This window comes from Pelodiscus sinensis, chromosome 20 (genome assembly GCF_052426305.1).
Source record: "Pelodiscus sinensis isolate ZL-2025 chromosome 20, ASM5242630v1, whole genome shotgun sequence".
In the NCBI taxonomy this organism is placed as follows: domain Eukaryota; kingdom Metazoa; phylum Chordata; order Testudines; family Trionychidae; genus Pelodiscus; species Pelodiscus sinensis.
Genome location: NC_143071.1, coordinates 754,287 through 777,210, shown reverse-complemented (window position 1 = coordinate 777,210; position 22,924 = coordinate 754,287). Strand labels below are relative to the sequence as shown.

General features: G+C 50.2%; 1 protein-coding gene across 5 annotated transcripts; it reads left to right on the top strand.

Annotated features, from left to right (window-relative positions):
- Positions 1–21: 21 nt before the first annotated feature.
- Positions 22–22,089, top strand: LRRC45 (leucine rich repeat containing 45). 5 transcript variants are annotated; one of them, XM_075904210.2, is made up of 18 exons: positions 57–187; positions 4,204–4,528; positions 7,232–7,293; positions 9,113–9,183; positions 9,411–9,589; positions 10,514–10,642; positions 11,766–11,878; positions 12,460–12,518; positions 12,608–12,685; positions 13,356–13,491; positions 13,727–13,804; positions 13,989–14,100; positions 14,267–14,337; positions 17,661–17,753; positions 18,216–18,308; positions 19,277–19,450; positions 19,538–19,685; positions 20,829–22,089. In XM_075904210.2, exons 2-18 carry the CDS (start codon positions 4,297–4,299, stop codon positions 21,023–21,025), a joined length of 2,025 nt encoding a protein of 674 aa, XP_075760325.2. In that variant the 5' UTR covers positions 57–187; positions 4,204–4,296; the 3' UTR covers positions 21,026–22,089. The 5 variants fall into 5 exon arrangements, with proteins under 5 accessions (XP_075760328.2, XP_075760325.2, XP_075760327.2 ...); XM_075904212.2 differs by lacking the exon at positions 57–187 and adding an exon at positions 2,657–2,677; XM_075904211.2 differs by lacking the exon at positions 57–187 and adding an exon at positions 3,643–4,072.
- The last annotated feature ends 835 nt before the right edge of the window (positions 22,090–22,924 follow it).

The window sequence follows — 22,924 nt, the reverse complement described above, 5'->3', positions numbered from 1 at the left end:
CGGGGCCTGTAGGGGCGGTACCTCCATTTGCGGTGCATGCTGGGAATTGTAGTTCGCGATGCTCTCCCTAGGCGGGAACCTGGAGGGGCGGTTGGGGGAGCTGTTTCCAGGCGCGCGCTCCCGGTGCGAGCCTGCTTCAGCGCGCGCCTCCTAGTCTTGCCCACCGGACGCCACGCGAGAGCTCGAGGTCAGTAACGTGACCGATCGGGACTCCCCTTCCCCTACTTTCCCTAGGCGGGGGTCTGGCCCCCGGGCCGGGCTCCCCCCGGGGCGGGGATGAGGGGGATACGGCCCGCGGGCCGGGCTCCCCCCGGGGCGGGGATGAGGGGGGGTCTGGCCCGTGGACCGGGCTCCCCCCCGGGGCGGGGATGAGGGGGATACGGCCCGCGGGCTGGGCTCCCCCCCCCCCCCGGGGCGGGGATGAGGGGGATACGGCCCGCGGGCCGGGCTCCCCCCCCCCCCCCCCCCCGGGGCGGGGATGAGGGGGGGTCTGGCCCGTGGACCGGGCTCCCCCCCGGGGCGGGGATGAGGGGGATACGGCCCGCGGGCTGGGCTCCCCCCCCCCCCCGGGGCGGGGATGAGGGGGATACGGCCCGCGGGCTGGGCTCCCCCCGGGGCGGGGATGAGGGGGGGTCTGGCCCGTGGACCGGGCTCCCCCCCGGGGCGGGGATGAGGGGGATACGGCCCGCGGGCTGGGCTCCCCCCCCCCCGGGGCGGGGATGAGGGGGATACGGCCCGCGGGCCGGGCTCCCCCCCGGGGCGGGGATGAGGGGGATACGGCCCGCGGGCCGGGCTCCCCCCCGGGGCGGGGATGAGGGGGATACGGCCCGCGGGCCGGGCTCCCCCCGGGGTGGGGGTGAGGGGGATAAGGCCCGCGGGCCGGGCTCCCCCCCGGGGCGGGGATGAGAGGGGTCTGGCCCGCGGGCCGGGCTCCCCCCCGGGGCGGGGATGAGGGGGATACGGCCCGCGGGCCGGGCTCCCTCCAAGGCGGAGATGATCCCCGCGGCGGGGATACAGCCCGCAGTCTGTGGCCTGTGCTTTCCTAGGCCGTGAGGCAGTGTCTCCCGCTCACTGGCTGCAAGTGGCTCCTGCCTTGGTGAGCCCTCCTGTGCCCACCGCACTGGCATTATAAGCATCAGGGCTGGTAACTGAGTTAGCAGCAGGGAGGTGACTAGGGACAGATAACTCCTCACAGTGCTTTCGTGTCAGGCTCTCCTCAAACATAGACAAGCCTTGTCTACACACATGCTTTAGGAATGCCAGTGGTGTTCCACTGATACAGTGTAGCTGCGTTGACAGTAGTATGGAAGCATTTATGCTAATATACTTCATTCCCCTATGGGAAGGGGAATAAATTACAAGAGCATAAAGTACCTTTATAATGTTGACACTCAATCCACATCCAGCCTACCTATTTCAGTAAAGGAACCCACCCCTATTTACATAGTTACAATGATACAAAATCTCTGTGTTGACCAGGCAGGCCTGAGGTAGATGTTGCTGAATCAGTTCATACTCAGTTTGCGTATGACAGACTTTTAAAAAACAATAAAAGGTGACAATCTGCAGAGTAAAGATGGCACCTTGGGATGTTTCCTGCCACAGACCAAAACATGTATCGTGACCAAAGGTTAATAATACATAAATAATTTTTTTGCTGGAGTTTCCCCACATGAACAATTGCTGTGGTTGCCACATGGATGTTACCAATTGCTAACTCTGGCAAATTGTGAATCAAGGGATTGTGGTGCCTGCAGGAGGAACTGTACAGCTGAAACAAAATGACCCTACTTTTCCTTGAAGCAAAATACAGGACTATGTAGCACTTTAAAGACTAACAAGATGGTTTATTAGATGATGAGCTTTCGTGGGCCAGACCCACTTCCTCAGATCAAGTAGTGGAAGAAAATATTCACAACCATATATACCAAAGGATACAATTTAAAAAAATGCCCATGAAAGCTCATCATCTAATAAACCATCTTGTTAGTCTTTAAAGTGCTACATAGCCCTGTATTTTGCTTCAGCTACACCAGACTAACACGGCTACATTTCTATTACTATTCTACTTTTCCTTGATTCTCTTGCCTGCACACACAGCCAGAGCTCTGTAAAAGAAGACTCAGATGTGCCCTTGCCACCAGAGCTGTGCCTTTCTCTATGGCTTCAAGTATCAGAGGGGTAGCCGAATCTGCAAAAGCGACGAGGAGTCCTGTGGCACTTTATAGACTAACTGAAGTGTAGGAGCATAAGCTTTCGTGGGCAAAGACCCACTTCGTCAGATGCATGTGACAAAGTGGGTCTTTGCCCATGAAAGCTTATGCTCCTACACTTCAGTTAGTCTATAAGGTGCCACAGGACTCCTCGTCTCTATGGCTTGACTCTACAGAAAAGGACTGTGTCCAGGAGTAATTCAGAGGGAGTAGCTGGGGCACAGCTGCTGCCTGGCCTGAGGAGGGCCCTGGAGCCTGCAGTAGGGATGTTAAATCTCTGTTAATTGGATAGTCAATTAACCTCATGAATTCTTATTGGTTACTTATTACCAGGGCTAGACAAATAATACAATCTACTCGCCCATGGTGAGTAGATTGTAACCCAGAAGAGCCGGGTTCGGGCGATCTGCGCACGTGCAGAACGTTGGACAGCACGGCTGGCGAGCGGGGCTCGCCGCAGTTCGGTGAGCCCTGCTTATTACATTTCAAATGCAAACCTGCAGCAAGGGTGGCTCCAGGAGCTGGCATGAGCTGGGACTGCTCAGTTCCGGCTCGAGCCGGCTCCTAGAGCTACTCATGCTGTGGCTCTGCAGAGCGGTCCTATCGACTGATCGTATAGTTGATACAAATTGTATTGACTATCTGATTAGGTAGATAACTGCAATTTAACATCCTTACCCTAGCCTGCTGTAGAAATTCTGGAGCAGTGGTCTTTTACTTGGCCCAAGCACAGCTTTTCTGTGACTCCTCCCTCTGCCCCTTCAGTTCAGCTTTGCCTGGGACCAGCAGCTGCACATCCTGAGGTGGATGGAGGAAGACAGGGTGGGGATAGTTGGGGGGAATGCTTCTTGGTCCCCAGCAGAGTGGAAGTACTGGACCAGTGAGAGGGAAGAGTAATACAAATATACTATTTTAACTATTTGGACAATTGTATGAGGTTTTAGAATTAAATAATGTAATCACCAGAAAGCTTATTTATGTAGTTAAAGTTATACAAAGAAAGTAGAATTATTTAAAATTGTTTTATATTTACGATTGAAAATGTAAAACTGAGATATGGAAAGCTCTGCTTGAGAGATGGCTTTCCAGCAATTAGCAAGATGGTTGATGTGGTAAAGACAGTCCACAAAAATCTTAACTGATAATTTGAAAACTTAATCCATAGGGAGAATGCTCTATATTTCTTGGGTGGTCTTTGTTCAGCTTCATTTTATAATCCTTGCACAGTATATATTCTCATAAAACAACGAATCCTTGTGTGAGGTGAGGTGAATCTTAGAGGTGAGGTGACTACAGGAAGGCAGGAAAATGTGAGGGGGGCAGTTTAGGAGAAAGTAGAAAATGAGGCTGAAGAGTCAAAAGTAACAGTCAATGGGGATCTGGGGGTTACTGAGTCTTCGGGGTGCTGAGAGGGTATGTGGTCAGAGCCGCAGGGAGGGGTGTGCATTTCTGTGAGCATGAAAAATTGATTTTTCAACTTGAATTCTCCAGTACGCTCTGGAGAGGCTTGGGAGGAGTCAGCAAATCCAAAGATTAAAAGAAAACAGATTTACTTTTTAGCCTGTGTCATGGTGATGATTTGAGGGTGGCCACACACTGAGATGGGGCTGCACTGTATTGTCTAACTTTGGCTCTGTACTACAGCTCCCAGCATGCCTCCTCTTCAGATTACTGGTGCAGGGAGGGAGGGAGAAAGAGGGGAAGAGCAGAACTACTATCCCCAGCATGCTCTGCTCTTCCTAGTTACAGGGTGTGTGCGGGCTGTATCCCAGTAACAATCAACGGGCACATGAGAAGAGGCTGTAGTTTCTCCCTATCCTTGGAGAGTGGCGCTAGGACGGTGTCTTACAGGGCTCCAGGTGGGGTGTGCATGGAGTAGAGCTTAGCACTATTTGTATCAGTCAGGATTATGAGAGACCTTCAGACCAAGCTCTACAGCCCAAGGATAATTGCTTCTTGCTTTTCACAGTAAAGCCTTTACTGTCCACAGGTATCCCTGTGTTCCCTGTTCTTCTCGGAGGCCAGCGTGGCCCTTGCTCATGCAGAGGACACGACGGGACTGGCATGAGCATCTGCCGTGGCAATGGAAGAGTTCCGAAGGGCTTATGCCCAGTTATGCAAGGAGAGTCATGCTGAGCCACAAGAGACAGTCCTGCAGCAGCTGCATGAGCTCCGGGAGGTATCAGGACAAAGCCGCTTGGATTTGGCCACTCAGAGCCTTTCAGTAGATACGTGCAGAGTCTTAGGGAAGCTTTTACAGGATGAGACCCTGTTTACGGAGATCACGCTAAGTGACTGCATGCTCAACGAGGAAGGTGGGGCTCTTTGCCCATGAGGAGACACTTGCATGTGTGCTCTGCCTCTGAACTGTGAGATCTGGGAGAGAGTTTAATCAATTAACTGTTTAACCTGATGCTGATGCTTATCAGTTACACTCAGCCAGCTCGCAGGGAGGTGGCTTTGGTTTCACTGTAGCAGGGCAGCAAAGCCTACATGTGTAATCATGTAACCACTAAGAATTTTAGCAGATAGATGGTTAACGTATTCAATGATTTTTAACATCCCTACTGGAAGTCAGGTTCAGGCTGAACATCAGATTCTTGAAGCAGTTGCTTTGAAGAGTGAATAAATGTGCACTCATGGGCCACACTGCAGCACTATGCCCAGGGAATTAGCCAGGATTCTCGCTAATCAGAATTTGTGTGTTTGAATCTCCTGGCTTCACATTTACTGCTATAAACTGTTTTCTTTGAGCCCCCATGAATCCACATACTCTGTTTGCAGTTTTTACTTTTTTCCCTCACCAAGTTGTTTGAGCTTTGAAAACTGGTATATTTTCTTAGTTAACTAATCTTATCTCAAAAGCAAAATTCCTTCATGTGTTTCAATTAATGATGTTGTGGTAGGTGGTGGACCTTGTTCTGATCAGGACTGGGGCTTGAGACATTTACTGCCACCACATACAAACTATTTTGTGAGCAGAATAAGAAATCTGAGCTGTGAAAACTCCTTGCACTGCTTAAATGCTTAGTGGAAGTTAACTGAACACAATTAAGATTAAACTTCAGAGTCTCAAATGGCCGATATCTTTACTCTCCACCCCCTCATTCCAGGGGTATGGATGCATGTGCAGGGCTTTTTATTGTTGTGGGTGTTCATGTTGGGCACAGGCTTTATCAGAAAAGTATGTCTTAAATATGGGTCTATATAGTCAGGCTTGGACACAGTCTGGTGTCTCTAGAAAGAGGACTCACCATGTGCCTCAACCACCTAACAGTCTACAACTGGGTTTCTGCCACTGCACTATCCCTGTAGATAGAGTACAGCTACCTCAGAAAAATAAAATGGTCAGAGCTCTTCTGGGCCCCTCACTAGCAAGAGGAAGGAGAGGAGCTATCTTCAGTTGGAACATGAGGTGTGATTCTAGCTGTGCTGAGCTAAAAGAGGCCACAGTGTTGTCTGAAACTGATTATCAGCTTTGGTGATTCCCTCAGTTCCCTGCGACATATGCCAAGCACATTCCCTGTGCCTGGGAGGTCTTGTCTGTTGTACATCTCCATTCATACACCAGGTATACGCTGCAGCTAGTGGTGTAATTTCCAGCTCATACATGAGGCAGTTTTGCTTGAGCTTGTATGCTAAAAATAGCAGAGTAATGGGGGGAATAGGTAGTGGTTTGGACTAGCCTCCTGAATTCATAGCTAAGTTCTGGCAGGATGGGACTTGGGCTGCAAGCCTGAGCTGCCACCAATACTGCTAAGTGTTGCTAATATTTTTAGCATGCTAGCTTGATCATCTGGAAATTAGCCCTGTAGCAGCAAGAGGTGTTGGTGACAGATGCAGGTGCTGAATTTACTTTTTAGCAGCTCAGGAGACTGGAAATGACACTTGGAGCCTTTACCCTGGATCACTAGTTTCAGTGTGGGCCAAGTCAGTAGCAGCTAAATGTTGTGGGAGGTCTCTGCCCAAATCTGGAGGAGAAGTGTCCACATCACACAAACCACCTGATCAGCAAAGACCAAAGGCTGAATAAGTCATTGAGTCTAAAGTCCCTCCTAGCTCCTAGAAGGTTCTGCAAACCAATTCTGTGACCATGGCAGAGCTCATGAAAAGCCTCTACTGAAGCTCTAGCAGGTCTGTGTGTAAGGAGAAGACTCCAGGTCAGGTTTGCGCTTTCCAGCAGCACTTTAGTTACTTGCCAATTAAATAGTTTATCCCTGTGGCTGTCTCTCCTTGACTGGGGCTGCCAGGGGGACGAGGTTTAGAGGGGTAGCCACATGAGTCTGTAACTGGCAGAGGGAGTACGCTTATTAAGTTTGCAGATGATACCAAGCTGGGAGGGGTCGTAAGTGCTTTGGAGGATAGGGTTATAATTCAAAATGATCTGGACAAACTGGAGAAATGGTCTGTGGTAAATAGGATGAAATTTAATAAGGACAAATGCAAAGTACTCCACTTTAGGGATGTGAATGACTGGTCAACTGTCTGATAAGCATTTGCTTATTGGATAGTCAACAAGTTTGTCAACTAGTCGCTCCCCACCCCTTTGCTGCCTATTAGAAAGAGGCAACAAGACAGGGGGAAAAGAGGGGGCATTTCAAAGCAGCAGCACTGGGTGGAGCCTGGGGCCAAACCTGGGGCTCCACGCTGCGCTGAAGCTTTGAAATGCCGCCGTGGGAGCCTGGTGTCAGACTCACTGCAGCATTTCAAAATGGCAGCGCTGCACAGAGCCCGGGGTCAGCGGGGAGTCCCCAGCTGATCCCAGGCTCCGTGTGGCACTGCTGCTTTGGAACACCCCCATGGGAGCCTAGAGTCATCTGATCCTGGGCTCCATGTGCAACTGCCACTTTTAAATGTTGCGGGGAGCCTGACTTCTGGCTCCTGCAGCATTTCGAAGTGGCAGTGGTACACGGAGCCCAAGGACAGCGGGGAGTCCCCAGCTGACCCCGGGCTCCACTTTCACCTTTAAAGTGTAGCAAGACCTGCGTGAAATATAAATGACTTTTTCTCTTTCACAGGGGTCAGACATCTGCTGAATGGACTTTGCTCCAACACCGTAGTAAAATCTTTGGACTTGAAGGTGCGTGTATTTGACTTTATTTGAGCATCTCTGAGCACAAGCCTTGGCCTTCAACACCAAGAAAGCTGCTGAGGAGGTGACAGAGATGCAGCTCTCGTGGGAATTGGGGATGGAAAGACCATCACCAATGGAGGGGGCTAGTGCAGGATTGTTCCTTGTCTCTCACTTCCTAATGCTGTGTCCTGCCCTTTGTAATTGCCTCACTTCATGGGGCTCCTAGCCCTTCTCTTAGGGAGACTGCTTGGTGGAACTCGCTGGCAGGAAGGTTTTCCTTGGTATCCATTGATAAGGCCTTGTCTACATACAGAAATTACATGCTTTTAATATAGCATTTTTAAAACTGATTCATTTAAACCAGTGCAAACTTCTATGTAGACACACTTATTTCATTTTAATAATGGCTTAATTCAGTTCAGTTTAAAACTGTTTCTACTTGACTTAAGTTACAGTGAATTAAGACTGTTTTAATCTGAAATGTGTCCACAAAGCCTTTTGCAGCAGTTTAACTCAATCTCTTTAAGTCCCCCTTAACTACACCCTGATCAATATGTAAAATTGAGATCACCTAGTTATGTTGCTCAGAAAGGTGGAAATTCACACCCCTGAGTGCTGTAGCTAAATCCACCTAATCCTCAGTGTAGATGTGAATTCTTCCTTTGACCTAGCAACTGCTGCTTGGGAAATGGCTTAGTTATTTAGTCCTGGGGGAATTCTGCAATAGTTACATTTGGAGACATAGTAAAATTGCAGAATTCCCCCAGGACTTCTACATTGGTGAAGAAACCCTTCCATCAGTGTAGAAAGTGTATGCACTATAGCTCATCATGTAGACATTGCTTACAAATGGTTCAATTTTCTCATAGATCAGCCCATCCTTTATGTACTCATGGGCAATTATTACAGTGTGTCTCCTTTGCTGCTGTTTGGTCAAACTAGACATATTAGGTCTCTTAGTATTTCTGCTCTTCTATGAATTCCCTCCAATTTATCAGTGGTTTGCAGAACTGTACACCTTATTACACCAGAATTGCATGTGAAAGGGACTGTCTGCCCCAGGTCTGTCATATGTTTCCTTTATATGTACAACCCAAAATTTCATTAGCCTGAGTGTGTTAAAAAATTACCGCCCCCTTCCCCCCCCCCAATAAAGACAGTCTTCTGCTAGGAGATGGTGTCATTCTGAGTGAATTCCCAACCATCCATCATGTCTCGCTCTGCTGCCAGATGAGCCATTATAGGTGAAACGTTCAAACAGCCCCCAGATCTCAAGAGCCTCTATATCAGAGGCAGCAAGTGGGGGGAGCAGGAGCTGGTGCTGGAGGGAGCTGGCTCAAAAGCCGTTCCCCTCAAAACTGTCTCTGTGGGGAGGGATGGGTGGCAGGGGAGGGAGAGGCACATTGGGGACCTGGCGGTGCATTTAGAAAGCAGAGCTGCAGCAGTCCAAGAGCCGGCACAAGCCAGGACTGCTCAGTCCTGGCTTGTGCCACTCCCTGGAGCTAACCCCCTTATCGACTAATCGAGTAGTCGATGGAAATTCCATAGACTGCTCGATTAGCTTATTCGCTGCTACTTAACATCCCTACTGTGTGGAGTGTGTTTCCCAGCACAGTAAGGCCAGGCAGTATGTTTCTATTTGACACTGTCAGCAGCAGGAGCTGTGCATTTCCTCACGAGGGCTGGAGAGTCAGGGTTTAGTGGCTAGTGCTAATGAGACCGGTGCTATCCACACATGCTAACTGATCAGTCATAACCACAGCTTGGCCTTGGCACCTCCTGAAACTGGACAGGGAAAGCCACTCACGTGCAGTGTTTGTTTCAGGGGAATAACCTGCGAGCTGTGGGTGCTGAGGCTTTGGGGAAACTCCTCAGGCAGAACAAATCCATCAGAAGGTGAGGTGTAAAGTCCCTGCATGGGTGGGTGCAGGGGTGGGAGCTTCCTTCTCCACTGGGCCACAGCTGGAGTGGACTCTGGAGAGCTTCCTTCTCTTTGGTTAGGGCAGGCCTATAATTGGGTCCCACAAGGGCTCAGCTGCCTCTGCCCTCAGGCAACCCTTTCAGCTTCTTGCTGTTCCTTGTTCCTAGATTAAGCTGTGGCTTCTGTTTAACTTTCCCCTCAGCCTCACCTTGGAGTGGAACAGCCTGGGCATGTGGGAGGAGGGTTTTTCCCTCTTCTGCCAGGGACTAGGAGCCAACCGCTTCCTGCACTGGCTGGATCTGCGCAATAACCAGGTTAACCACCAGGGGGCAGGAGAGCTGGCCATGGCCCTGAAAAGCAATTCCAGCCTCCAGGAGCTGGGTAAGAGCAACTCTCCCTTGCCAGGACCCGTTCCCCCTGCAGCGCGGCCACCCCCTTTCCGTCAGAGGCTTCTATGCCAGTGGCCCAGGGATTCTATGACTCAGAGAGGCAGGGGCTAACCAGCAACTCGGGAACGGGAGCATAGTCTCTACATGTGAGTACCTTGTGAATGGGAAGAGCAGCCCGCCGCCCCACACGTTTATGGCTGTCTTGTTGATTTGGCAGTCATGCATCTCGTTCCAGGCCCTTGGGTTTCTTTGTGCAGATGCCTTGCAGACCCAGTTAGAAGCTTTGATAGAATTGCCCTTCTCCTCCCTAACTAGGCAGAGGCTGCTACCAGCCATGCTGTTTTGCAATTAAAAGCAAACTCCTGGGCTGTGGGGGCCTCTCTAAGGAAGTGGAGTTTATTGAGTAATGGCGTGATGGGAACACCCCTCAGGCTCCCCGCTCAGACTCTTCAGTGTGTGCAGCATTTATTGCAGGTCCTTCACAGGATCTGGAGAGGATAGATCAGGGGGTCTTAAACTTCACTGCACTGCAACCCCCTTCTGACAGCAATAGTTACTGCAATGCTGGAGCACGCCCAAGCCCCTTCACCCAGGCAGGGGGTGCAACCCAGGGCTCAGCCTTCAGGCTTCTGCTGCAGCCCTGTGCAGTGCGGCTTCAGCTTGAGCAGTAGGCCCCAGCTGGTGCCAACCCACAGTTTGAGTAGTTCTGGGCTAGAGGAAGCTGCATTTGCTATATGCCCATCCCTGTCTTGTTCCATCCCTCTCGGATGGGTGAACCGCACCCGCTGGTGGCTTGTGCTATGACTCCTGGGAGGGGCTGACGCACTGTGCAGGACTGGCATGCATAAGGAGTATATTCAGTGTGGCCTGATAGTGCTGGTGAAGTTGCCAGTGAGATGGTTGGTTGCTTCTTTAGATTTGCGATGGAACAGCATTGGGCTTCTGGGGGGCCGAGCCTTACAGAGCTGTCTGCACAGCAACAAGACCTTGCGGAGGCTGGAGCTGGCTGGGAACAACATCCCCAGTGACATTCTGAAAGCTGTGGGTAAGTTGCCAGTGTTGGGTTGGCAAGATATGTTCATTCTTCTCACCACAGGGGCATGGATGGTGAAGACTTTGTTGCCAAGAAGGCTAATGGCATATTGGCTTCCTTAGTAGGAGTGTTGTCAGCAGATCTAGGGAAGCAGTTATTCCTCTCTTCTCGGCCCTGGGATATTGTTAAAAAGCTGCAGTATTGTCTAGTTTTGGGCCCCCACCGCAGAAAAGATGTGGACACATTGGAGAGAGTCCAGCGGAGGGCAGCAAAAATGATTAGGGGCCTGGAGCACATGATTTATGAGGAGAGGCTGAGGGATTTGAGTTTATTTAGTCTGCAGAAGAGAAGGGTGAGGGGGGATTTGAGAGCAGCCTGCAGCTACCTGAAGGGGGGTTCTCAGTGATAGCAGATGACAGAACGAGGAGCAGTGAGCTCAAGTGGCAGTGGGGGGGGGGGCGGTCTAGGTTAGATATTAGGAAAAACTGGTTTGCTAGGAGGGAGGTGAAGTACTAGGATGGGTTCCCTAGAGAGGTGGTGGAATCTCCGTCCCTAGAGGTTTTTAAGTCCTGGCTGGGGTTGGTCCTGCTTTGAACAGAAGTTAGACTCAATGCCTCCTGAGGTCGCTTCCAATCTTTGTCTTCTATGAGGCCTCAGAGCAGCCCCATGTCACCCACTCTTTGAGAGGAGCCATTTTGGGCCCTGCCTGCTAGTAAGGGAGGGATTGTGCAGAACTCAGGCACTGCAGGGAGCTGTGCTGTGCTAAGTGTACATTCCTTAGTCCCTCCCTGCAGAGACCAGCCAGGGCAGGAGATGGCTGGGATTGAGCGAGTGCAGTCGTGTCATGGACTCCCACCTCAGTGGGACTCTCCCGTTGGGGCTGTGGTGCAGTGTGGAAGTTCCCAGAACAGCCCCCAATGAGCTGTGGAGGTGTTGTGGATTTTGGAGCCTGTTTCTTTAACACAGAACACTTCCTTCCCTCTGTCCTTCGCCCTACCTGTATTGTGGGGACAGTCTCTCTAACAGGGTCCATGGAGAAGTTTACTGCAACTCTGGGTAACGGCCTTCTGCAGAACTTTTCACTGCTCTCTTGCTATGATAACGTGTGTATCTATGCTTGTGCTTTCTGGGTCAGAACAAGCCATGGATCACAACCAGGACCGTCAGACCATTCTTGCTGAGAACCACAGCCGGACACGTGTGCTCAGTAAGGAGGTGTTGAGCCTGAAGGAGGAGAAGGCAAAGCAGGTGAGTGGTCTCCTAATGCTTCAGCAGCTTGAACTGGACAGCCCCCAACACTAGCTTTCCTGCGATTGTCTCTGCACAGTAGTGCAGTACCAGGAGCCCTGTGCGAGGTGCCACTTGCCCCTGGTGTTCCCGTGCTTGCAGTAGGTATGCAGCAGATTGGAGCTAGGTGGCCCTTGGGAGCAGGTCCAGCAGCAGGTAGATTGGATGCAATGGAAACTTCCCCTGGCTGACAGACTTGTCCCTGGGAGCCGAAGGATTTCACTGTTTGCCATTTTCATTCATCCAGTTCTTTCCCTTACAGGGACAGGTCAGTGCTTTCCAGTTTACGGGGTTGTTAGCACAGGTGATTTCCACTCCTCTCCCTCTCTGTGGCCCAGCGTCTCTGCGGCCAAGCTCTAGCTAGGGTCAATGTTCCTATTCAAGCCAGGTCGTGACACCCCTCACATCACCCATTTGGCTTCTTCCAGGAGATCTGCTGAAGTTGCTCCCAGGCTGCCCTGAAGGGAGAGGGTAGAGAAAGGCAGGTCTAAATGCCGCAGACTCATGCAGTTCAGTGTCAATGGTCTTTGTCTCATTCTCAGTTCCTGGATTTGATGGACACTATTGATAAGCAGAGAGAAGAAATAACCAGGACCAGCAGGTCAGTGACTCTCTGGACTCTTCCCTTCTAGGGAGGCTCAGAGGGAAGTCTTCATTGTGGGATGTTAATGTTTTATTTCCCCAATTCAGAACCTCTGCGGCACGAGTTGGCCAGCTACAGGAAGCCCTGACTGAGCGGCACTCTGTCATGAACTCACTGAAAGCCAAGTACGGAGGAGAGAATCTGTCCAGTCTTCCCATTGTCCGAGAAGTAGGCTGTGCTGATCAGAGCTATGGAGAGGAGGGAGTAGCTGGCTCGCTATTTCAGCGGGTATTTGTGAGCACCTGGAGGTCCTTCTCAGGATCAGGGCCGTTGGGCTGGGTACTGCTTGAATGCAGTGAACGCAGTGATGGCCCTGAAGCCCTTACATGCTGGGTGAAGTAATGGGCAAGTGGGTGGGCTTTGGAGTGGGTCGAAGGGGACGGGAGCAAGGCAGCCCAAGCCTGAAGCCCTGCCCACCACAGCGACTGCATGTGCAAGACGTGCCACCGTGTTTGCAAATCTGGGGGCGCACTCATGTCCCCCATGAGAAACCATAAGAACACACAACCACCAGACTCAGTCCCTGTCATGTGACTGTACAGCTGTCAAAATGACAGCAGGAGAGTCCAACATGCATGTCAGTGACGCCACTGGCAGTCACTTCCCTGCAGTCAATTGTCAATTTCCCTGTGGCAGTGGGTCAGGTTCGGGGTTTTGAGAGAGGGCAGGTTGGGGCCTCGCAGGTTGATACAATGGAGCATTCTGTGCACTCCAGCGAATGCATCCCAGAATCATGTTTGCTTTTGTGTTTCTGGAGGGACAAAGAGTAAAATCTCAGCTCTGCCTTCTGTGTAGACTGCAGATGACTGAAGCTGCATTGGCTCTGTCTGAGCAGAAAGTGCACGACCTGGGAGAACTGCTGATTGCCACAAAGCAGGAGCAAGGCAGTATGAACGAGCGCCAGCTGAAGGAGCTCCGGCAGCAGAAACAGGTAAGCTGGTTCGGGGGTGGGACAGGCCTGGTCAGTATTTGACTCTGGTTTGGGGCATTGGGTGATTGTGTAAAGTGCTGTGGAGGACAGAGTAGTGACTGTGGAGAACAGTCTGTACCATGGGTGGGAGAGAGCCAGTGTTGGGGACTTGGGCTATGTTGAAGTGGTACTGGGTAGGGTGTGGGGCATCAGGAGGTCTGGGAGGGGCTTTCCTAATCCTGGGCTTTGTTGGCAGGAAGCTGCTGATCGGGAAACAAAGCTTCTCCGGGACCTATCTGCTGCCAACGAGAAGAATCTGCTCCTAAGAAACCAGGTAGGAGAACAAGCCTAGGCTGAAGCATGGGATGTTCCTGGGTAATTGTCAGTATGCTGAGTGTGTGTAGGTCTCCTTTGCTCCCACTGGTGGCTAGTGCCATGCACAGCCAGTCACCTAGCCCCGTGCTAGTGGAAGCAGAAGCTCTGTCTGTTTCCACTCCATGGTGGTGATTCCGGTCCAGGTGGATGAGCTAGAAAGAAGGTGCAAAGCCCAACAGGACCAGCTGTTCCAGGTGAAGCAAGACTTGACAAACACAACAGCAGAGCTGAAACTGCGGGCTGTGCAGGCAGAGGGTAAGTGGAGGAGCTGGGCAGCCAGGCACAGGGGTGAATTGGGGCACAGGGGAGCCAGACCCTTCAGTCTGAGCATCAAGGTTTATGGTGAGATATGTAGTGCGAGGGGAAAGGTGCAAGGCGCTAGGAGACCTTGTTTAGCAATCCGCTCTCTCTTACCCTTCAGAACGCCTGGAAATGGAGAAGAGGAGATTTAAACAGGGTCTGGAAGATATGGAATCCCTTCGGTTGAAAGAGGTATGGACGGGGCTGCAGCGGCAACTCAGCCAGGTCTCCTCACTGACCTCTATTATCTTTCCCGGCACAGAAGTTAAGTCTATAGTTAAGCACAGAAGTCACTGATCTGTAGGTTCCTGGGTTATCCTTATTTTCCTTTTTATAGATGGGAACCATATTTGTTCTTTTCCAGTCTTTGGGAATCTTTCCCATCGTCCATGACTTTTCAAAGATGATCGCTAAAGGCTCAGATACCTCCTCTATCAGCTGCTTGAATATTCTAGGATGCATTCATCAGGCCCTGGTGACTTGAAGACATCTAGCTTCTTTAAGTGATTTTTAAAATTGTTTTTCTACTTTTACTACTGTACCTACTTCCTTTTCTCCAGCATTCACTATTGCAGGCATCCAATCATCATCAACCTTCTTAGTGAAAAGTGACACAAAAGTCAGTAAGCACCTCTGCCATTTCCACATTTTCTGCTATTGTTTTTCCCTATTCATTGAGCAATGAGTCTATCCTAGCCTTGGTCTTCCTCTTGCTTCTAATATATTTGCAGAATGTTTTCTCGTTACCTTTCATGTCTCTAGCTAGATTGAGCTCCTTTTGTGCTTTTGCCTTTCTAATTTTGCCCCTACATACTTGTTTTGTTTATATTTATCCTTTGTACTTTGACCTAGTTTCCACTTTTTATGGAACTTTTTTTATTTTTAGATCATCCAAGATCTCCTGGTTAAGCCAGGGTGGTCTCTTGACAGACTACCTGTCTTTCCTATGCAGTGGAACGGTGTTCTCTTGCGCCGTTAATAATGTCCCTTTGAAAAACTGCCAGTTGTCTTCAATTGCTTTTCCACTTAGTTTTGCTTCCCATGAGACTTTACCTACTAGCTCCCAGTGTCTGCCTGAAATCCATTGTCTTTATTTGGTTGTTCTCCCTTTTACCATTCCTTAGAATCATGGACTCTTCTCATTTCTACTTTCGAATTCTCAATCAGTTCTTCCCTATTTGTCAAAACCAACTGCAGAACAACCTCCCCCTAGTAGCTTTCTCTGTCTTCTGAAATAAAAAAAAATGTCTTTACTAGATTCCAAGAACTTGTTGGATAATTTGTGCCCTGCTGGGTTATTTTCCCAACAGATGTCTGGACAGCTGAAGTCCCTCCTCACCACCAAGTCCTGAGCTTTGGATGATGTTGTTAGTTGTTTAAAAAAAGCCTCATCCACCTCTTCTTTCTGGTTAAGTAGTCTGTAATAGACCCCTAGCATGCCATCAACCTTGCCTTTACCCTTTTAGCCTTATCCAGAGACTCTCAACAAGTTTTTAAAAAATCTCAAACGTTGAGTGGTCCTGGAGCACTTTAGGATATGTCTACACTACCACCCTAGTTCGAACTAGGGTGGTAATGTAGGCAACTGGAGTTGCAAATGAAGCCCGGGATTTGAATTTCCCAGGCTTCATTTGCATCTCGCCGGGCACCGCCATTTTTAAATGTCCGCTAGTGTGGACTCTGTGCCGCGCAGCTACACGCGGCACGGACTAGGTAGTTTGGACTAGGCTTCCTATTCCAAACTACCGTTACTCCTCGTTCCACGGAGTCCGCACTAGCGGACATTTAAAAATGGCGGCGCCCAGCGAGATGCAAATGAAGCCCGGGAAATTCAAATCCCGGGTTTCATTTGCAACTCCGGTTGCCTACATTACCACCCTAGTTCGAACTAGGGTGGTAGTGTAGACATATCCTTAGAGACTAATAAAAATATATATATAATGTCGTGAGTGTTTATGGGCACAACCCACGTTTTCAGATGAGTAGAGCAAGAGGCAAAGAATATTTTTTGCTTCAGAGAGGTAGCCGAGTTAGTCTGTAACAGGGAAAACCTTAAAAAAATAACACATAGTCTAGTAGCACATTAAAGACTTACAAAACATGTAGATGGTATCATGACTTTTGTGGGCACAACCCAACTTCTTCAGATGACAGAATATTTGGAATATTTTAGAATATTTTTTGGTTCGTCTCAGAGGCTATCTCTACACATCAGTGTTATTTCAGAGTAATTGACGTTATTCCAAAATAACATAGTGCGTGTCTACACTACAAGCCTTTATTTCAAAATAATGTTGAGCTGGAGGACTTCTTCCTATGTCATAGTTTATTTACTAGCTTTTCACATTCTTCTTGCTTATTTCCCACTGTCTTCTATAGTGGCTGACCCCCACCTGCTTCCCAGTCAGAATCAATTCCAGAGACCCAGAGATGCTGATTCTTTGATGTCTTGAGAGAAAGAGACAACTTGAATTTTCTGCTCCTTTCTTTTATAGTCCAGTGAACTTTTTATATGGATTCCTCTGAAAGTTGCCCCTCAAAGTAAAATGTGTTCAAATGGTGAGGAGGTGACATGCAGTCTGATGGTGAAGGAAGCCCCGTGTTTTGTTGCTGTTGGGTTTTTTAAACCCTGCTCATATTCCATGAAACGGAACAATTTGCGTTTTTTCTGATTCCCCCCCCCCCCCACTGTCTTGAAGATTCCCTTTAGTACTTATATGTAAACTGAGGCAAGCACACATCCCTTTGCTTAGGATAGGTCTGTCTAACAACCTTTGCCTGGCAGGACTCTCTGGCTTTGAACACATCAAGTCCTACGCGGGGGGGTCATAACTTCAGATATAATGTTGCTATGTGAATTGTGTATATTTTACCTGCAAGTTATTTTCACATGATGCCTCACAAAGTGTGTTTTGGACAAAGATTGGTGCAGTGGTGTGTCCGGTGCGAGCACAGGTTGCTTTGAATCCCTGCTCTGTTCGCAGTTCCTCCTTGGGGAGCAGGGGCAGATTCTCCACTGGCACAGGTAGTGAGGAGGCGGCTGTGATCAGATCTGGGTTGGATTTGGGTCTGTTGAAGCTGTCAGAACCAAAACCTCGCTAATTGTTCTTGGGCATGTGTGTGGAAATCTCATGAGGTATCTGCTCCAGATCCACCCAAGACCTCATCCCACATCCCAGCTGGGGCCTGGCCTTTACTGATGTTTGGCTCTAGTCCAAGGCCGAGCTCTGTATGTGGGAGGAGAGGGGAGGAGATGAGCTCCCAGGAGTTGACTCTAACCCCCTTTCTCCAAAAACATGGGGGAATTTGTATGCAAAGCTTTGGTTTCCCATTTAAGAGCATTGCTGCTCAGTTGTGTCAGAGCCTCACAGAAGAGTGGTGTGGGGAAGAAGGAAGCTTTTGTTTGCTCTTGCCAGTCACTGGCTAGAGAGGAGTGTGCTGTTCCCAAAGCTGGGTGACTGCTGTATCTTGGGAATAACAAGAAACTGAGTGGAATGGTTCCTGCTGCTCTGCAGGTGGATCACATGACACATCACATGGACGCAAGTGAGCGCTCCATGCAGGAGAGAATCCAGAGGCTGGAAGCTGTCCGGATCGGGCTGGAGGAGGTAAGAGCGAGTGAGCTGGGTCCACGTGTGTCTGGGAGTCACTGGGTGTGGCAGAGCTGCAGTGGCAATATTTTAACAAGGGGCTTCTTCAGAATTTGCCAGTGCTGGCCTGCGGGACTCCCTGTGTGTGCTGTGAAGGCTGGAGCAGAGATGTGCAGATGAGGGGTCTGAGGCAGAGGTTCCTTTGATTTCCCATTTAAACAAAAACTCTCTCTGTGGGTAGTGGCAGAGTGGGGTCAAATACCATCCTGGATCAGAGAGGAGTAAGATTTCGGCACGCAGTCAGGGGAGTTAAACGTTGCTTGCAGCAGTGATGTACTTGCCTGTGAGCTAAGGCCCATGGAGAACATCTCCTGAGGGCAGGGGCTGCGTGAGGGGACTTTTCACCCTATCTCGTCCCTGGACTCGGGTTGCACTGTGATCCTGTAGCTGGAATGCGAGTGTCCTCTGTGTCTGTGACAGGAGCTGAGCCGAGTCAAAGCAGCGGCATTGGCTGAGCGAGGGCAGGCTGAGGAGTTGTTAATCAAAGTCCGGGGCCAGGTCAGACTGGAAGAGGTAAGACTGTGACCCAGATGCTAGGGCTGGCTGTGGCATTGGAGCAGATCTGTCCAGCATGTGCCTTTCTCCAGTGCCTGGTCAGTAACTCGTTCTTCTTGGCCACGTTACCCTGAGTAGTGAGGGGCAGTAACCCTGAGATGTCTGTAACAAGCGATATCTGCGCTTTCCACGCCTCGGTGTCTCATCAGTATCCCCCTGTCCCCAGTAGCCCAGTGCATACCAGCCTGTTAAGCATAGAAACAGTGGTTCTGGTGGAATGGGGTGGTGTTCTAACTGCTTGTGCTCATGGTGCTGGCAGATAATTGGACCCCTCTGCTGTTCTGTATCAGCAAACTTCATGAGCTGCTGGGCAGTTCTCCAGGCTTGGTTTGGCTATTGCTGTTGGACAGGAAATATTATTTTGAGTTACCCTGTGAAAACTGGAGTGAAACCAGTTCACAGGGTGGGGGTGCCCCTTGTGTGGCAAGTTGGGATACTCCCTCAAGAGCCAGACCCTTTCTAGCAGCTTACATCCCAAGCTAAAATGCTTTGAGCTTATTAAACCCTCCCGCCCCCTCACTTTGCTACTGCAGGAGTGCAGCGTGTCTGACGTGGGATGTAGCAGCTGAATAAGCAGGTGCATTTAGGACCGGATTGAGGGATGCTGCATCACATTCAAATGAACTCAGGCACTAGGCTATAAATACCAGAACTGGGGCTCATCCAGGACTCTGGCATTAATGGTCTTAGCCCTGTGAAATGCCCATTGGGATCTTTAGTGGGTGGTTAGGGTCTGGTTTTTACATCTCCTCCAAAGGCAGCTCTTCCACAGGGACACTACCTCCCTCACCAGAACGAGGCACTAGTCTGTGTTCAATGCAGGAGAGGCTTGACCCTGGGTGACTCCCTACAGCGTTTCCAAACACTTGCTGGGCCAGTCCCTGCTCGTGACCTCAGGCTGGGGAGAATCCGCTTGTGTTTTACAGACACAGCGCCTGGATCACTTGGAAGAGAAGCTCCGGCTGATGACACAGTCACGTGATGAAGCTCAGAACTTCTGCCTTCAGCAGAAGCAGGCCGTGGGAGAGGCTCAAGCCAAAGCAGGCCAGCTGACCCTGCAAGCCGAAGGGCTCAAGAGGCGCATAGAGGAGCTGCAGCAGGTACCAGGGCAGGAGGGATGCCAGCCTTGATGCAGAGCTGCCTGCTGAGGTTGCTGGCCTCTCATAGGCTTGTTCTATGTATGCTAGGAGCTGAGTGGCAAGGAGCAGGAGAAAGTGGCAGAGGTGAACAAGGTGAGAGTGGAGCTGCAGGAGCAGCTTGGACACCTGCAGGCGGAAAGGACAGCACAGGAGGGGCTGAGAGAGAAGATCGCAGCCCTGGAGAGGCAATTGAAAGGTGATGGGTGGATGCGTTGGGTGACTATTAACCACCTGCTGCTGCCATTCAGGCTGCACGGGGCAGAATGGGGTGTCATGTCATCGCTAGTCCCGCCCTCGTGGTCTAGACCATCAGGCGGAATGGTACCTGCTGCTGCCCTTGACAGTAACACTCCTTTTCCTTCCTGCTCCCAGTTAGAACATAAGAACGGCCGTACTGGATTAGACCAAAGGTCCATCTAGCCCAGTATCCTGTCTACCGACAGTGGCCAACACCAGGTGCCCCAGAGAGGGTGGACCAAAGACAGTGATCAAGCGATTTGTCTCCTGCCATCCCTCTCCAGCCTCTGACAAACAGAGGCCAAGGACACCATTTTATCCGCTGGCTAATAGCCTTTTATGGACCTAACCTCCATGAAATTATCTAGCTTCTCTTTAAACTCTATTATAGTCCTAGCCTTCACAGCCTCCTCTGGCAAGGAGTTCCACAGGTTGACTACACGCTGTGTGAAGAAGAACTTTCTTTTATTCGTTTTAAACCTGCTCCCCATTAATTTCATTTGGTGTCCTCTAGTACTTCTATTTAGGGAACTAATGAAGAACTTTTCTTTATCGGCCCTCTCCACACCACTCATGATTTTATAGACTTCTATCACATACCCCCTCAGTCGCCTCTTTTCTAAACTGAAAAGTCCCAGTCGCTTTAACCTCTCCTCATATGGGACCTGTTCCAAGCCCCTAATCATTTTAGTTGCCCTTTTCTGAACCCTTTCCAAGGCCAAAATATCTTTTTTGAGGTGAGGAGACCTCAGTTGCTCTACATGTGGTGATGAATGGAACTGCACAGAGCCCCTGGGAAAGCCTCACGCTTTTTAGCCCCATGCCACAGATGGGAGTTTGAGGCTCAGAAGTGAAGTGCCCTGCTCACGTTCACACAGCAGGGAGAGCTAGAACCCAGGTGTCTGCACCCTCAGTCCTGTGAGCACCATGGCACACAGCACACAAATGTGCATCACCCATCCGTAGTCCTGTTGGGCTTTCTCAGAAAGCTAGCAGGGAAGGCCTCTAGCAGTCTGGGCTGTGTGCCTGTCTCTGCAGGCATGCTTCCACTGAAGCAAAGAACATGCCCACGCCCCATGCTAACGTGGTTCTTCTTGCACAGTGCTATCAAGTAACCACCGGGAGGCCCTGCTGGACAAAGAGAGTGAAATCTCTACTCTCCAGGAGAAGCTGAGGATGAAAGAGACTGAGATCTGCAGGATGAGGGAAGAGGAGGCCCAACGAGCTAGTTTCCTGCAAAATGCCGTCATGGCCTATGTGCAGGGCTCCCCCCTTGGAGCCCTCAACCCTAGGAAATGATTGTGTGGCCTAAGGAATCCCAGGTGCCTGCTGTCAGGAGTGGGGCAGGGGGATGGTCTGTGTGTGGCGCCTTCCGGAGTAGGCTGGTTTCTCGAGGTGGTGTTACTCGTCTGGGAAGCACAAAGGCCACAGACACAGAATCCCTCAGGCCATTGAGAAACTCTGCTGCTGGCGGCAGTGAAGTCTGAAGAAAATAAATAGCCAAGATTTGGGAAGGAGTAGCCAGGACTGAGTTCTCTTCGCCACGCTAAGGCCTGTCCACACTGGAGCCTTTGAAACTGTTTTCATGTTCTGTCACACATCATAAGTCTGACTGTCTCACTGCACACTGCTGCTCACGGTGTCGTAGCAGCCCTGGGAGAGGGGCAGCCTGCAGCCCTGTTGTGGGTGCTGTGGCTTTTCACAAAGGAAGTCTTGTCAACGCTCAACAGGGAGATTATTAAAACCAGCTCCCATGCTTGGGAGCCATCTGTGTCACTAGCAAGGTACAGTGAACCCAGATACGATGGTGATGGGTGACACAGACATACCATAATAAATAAAACCAGCCATGCTGGGAGGTGGCTGCAGTCCCAGGCTCGCTAATGAATTCTTGACTATAGCTTACATGATGTTGAAAAGTAGGGAAGCTCCTGTGTCTGCTCAGTGTGAACCACTGTCCTAAACTGGAGCCTCTTTACAAGAGAGAGGCAGAGAACAGTTTTTCATTCCACTTTTTTTTTTTTGGGGGGGGGGGGGGGGGAGGGGAGAGTAGGAAATCCCACTGGATCCTTCTGAAGTGACATGCTGCAAAGAATGGATGCCGGGTTCTGCCAGGCCCCTGGCAGCTTAGCAGTGCTATTGCCTTGACTTTGAACTGGTGGAGAGGCTGTGAGTTCTCATTCCCTGGCTATAGAATGCGAGAAAATGAGGTGTAGGACATGGTGAATGGTTTTATATTAATTTTAATGCATATTTTAAAAACTAAGATGAAAGTGAAATCTGTGCCCTTCTCTCTGGATCTAGGAGTCTGTCTGTTTTGTTGGGTTCTTTTTTAAATAAAGAGCATTTGAATTTTGTTATAATACTGAGCAGTCATCGGCTGCATGCCTTGAAACATGTGAGGGCCCTAATGTTTGTTTTTAACTGTTTTGTTGATCTCTGGTGTGCTTTCTGCGGGAAGACCTGGGGCTGGCCGGTAAGGGGGGGACAGCTGTATGGAGAAGTAGCTACAGGCATCTAGAGGTTACAGAGATTTTGAACACAGCTAAAAACAGAAGGGGCCTGGATTGAACCTCCTCATGGTGGTTGCTTAGCTCCAGGTCCCTTCTTGAGAGCCAGAAGAGGCCTGTGAACAGCAGCTGTACAGTAGCTGTAACTGAGTTGAGAGGCCAGAACCTCAGCTGCTCAAAATGGAAAATCTGTTCAGTCTTAAGATGTTTCCAGCAGGCATCTTGGGTGGTAAAAGGAGGGGTCTCCTGGTGTTTGGCAACTGCCCCTATTCTTTCTCCCCCCCCCCCCCCCCCCGCCCCTTACATCCCTTTTGCCCAAGGAGTAAATTCTTTGTGCTCAGTTCAAACTTTTTTCACCGTGAATGGAAAAGTGCCAGATCCAAATGGATTTTAACAGCAGGTGGTCTGGCCTGGCCTGGCCCTTCTAGGACAGACCAGAGTTTGGGGCTGTCAGGAAGAATAAAACGATTCACGGGTCATTGGCTTGATCACTGAGCCATTGCTCAGAGGAGGGGAAGGAGAGAGCTGAGTCACCCTGAGGTTGCTGAGTTGTGTTTGCTGCCTGCCCCTCCTGTGAGAATGACTTTGGTTGCTATGGGGGGTGGGGGAGAGAGAGAACTCTACCTATAGCACCTCTGATTGGTTGCTTCACAGCAAAAGACAGACAGGGCAAGCAGACAATCATAGG

What these genes read in the sequence shown, in the direction of transcription:
- LRRC45 (XM_075904210.2), top strand. Translation starts at nt 4,297, where the DNA reads ATGGAAGAGTTCCGAAGGGCTTATGCCCAGTTATGCAAGGAGAGTCAT. An exon ending in ATCTGCTCCTAAGAAACCAG is followed by an intron (nt 13,805 to 13,988) that starts GTAGGAGAACAA and finishes ATTCCGGTCCAG; the next exon opens with GTGGATGAGCTAGAAAGAAG. An exon ending in TCCGGATCGGGCTGGAGGAG is followed by an intron (nt 17,754 to 18,215) that starts GTAAGAGCGAGT and finishes TGTCTGTGACAG; the next exon opens with GAGCTGAGCCGAGTCAAAGC.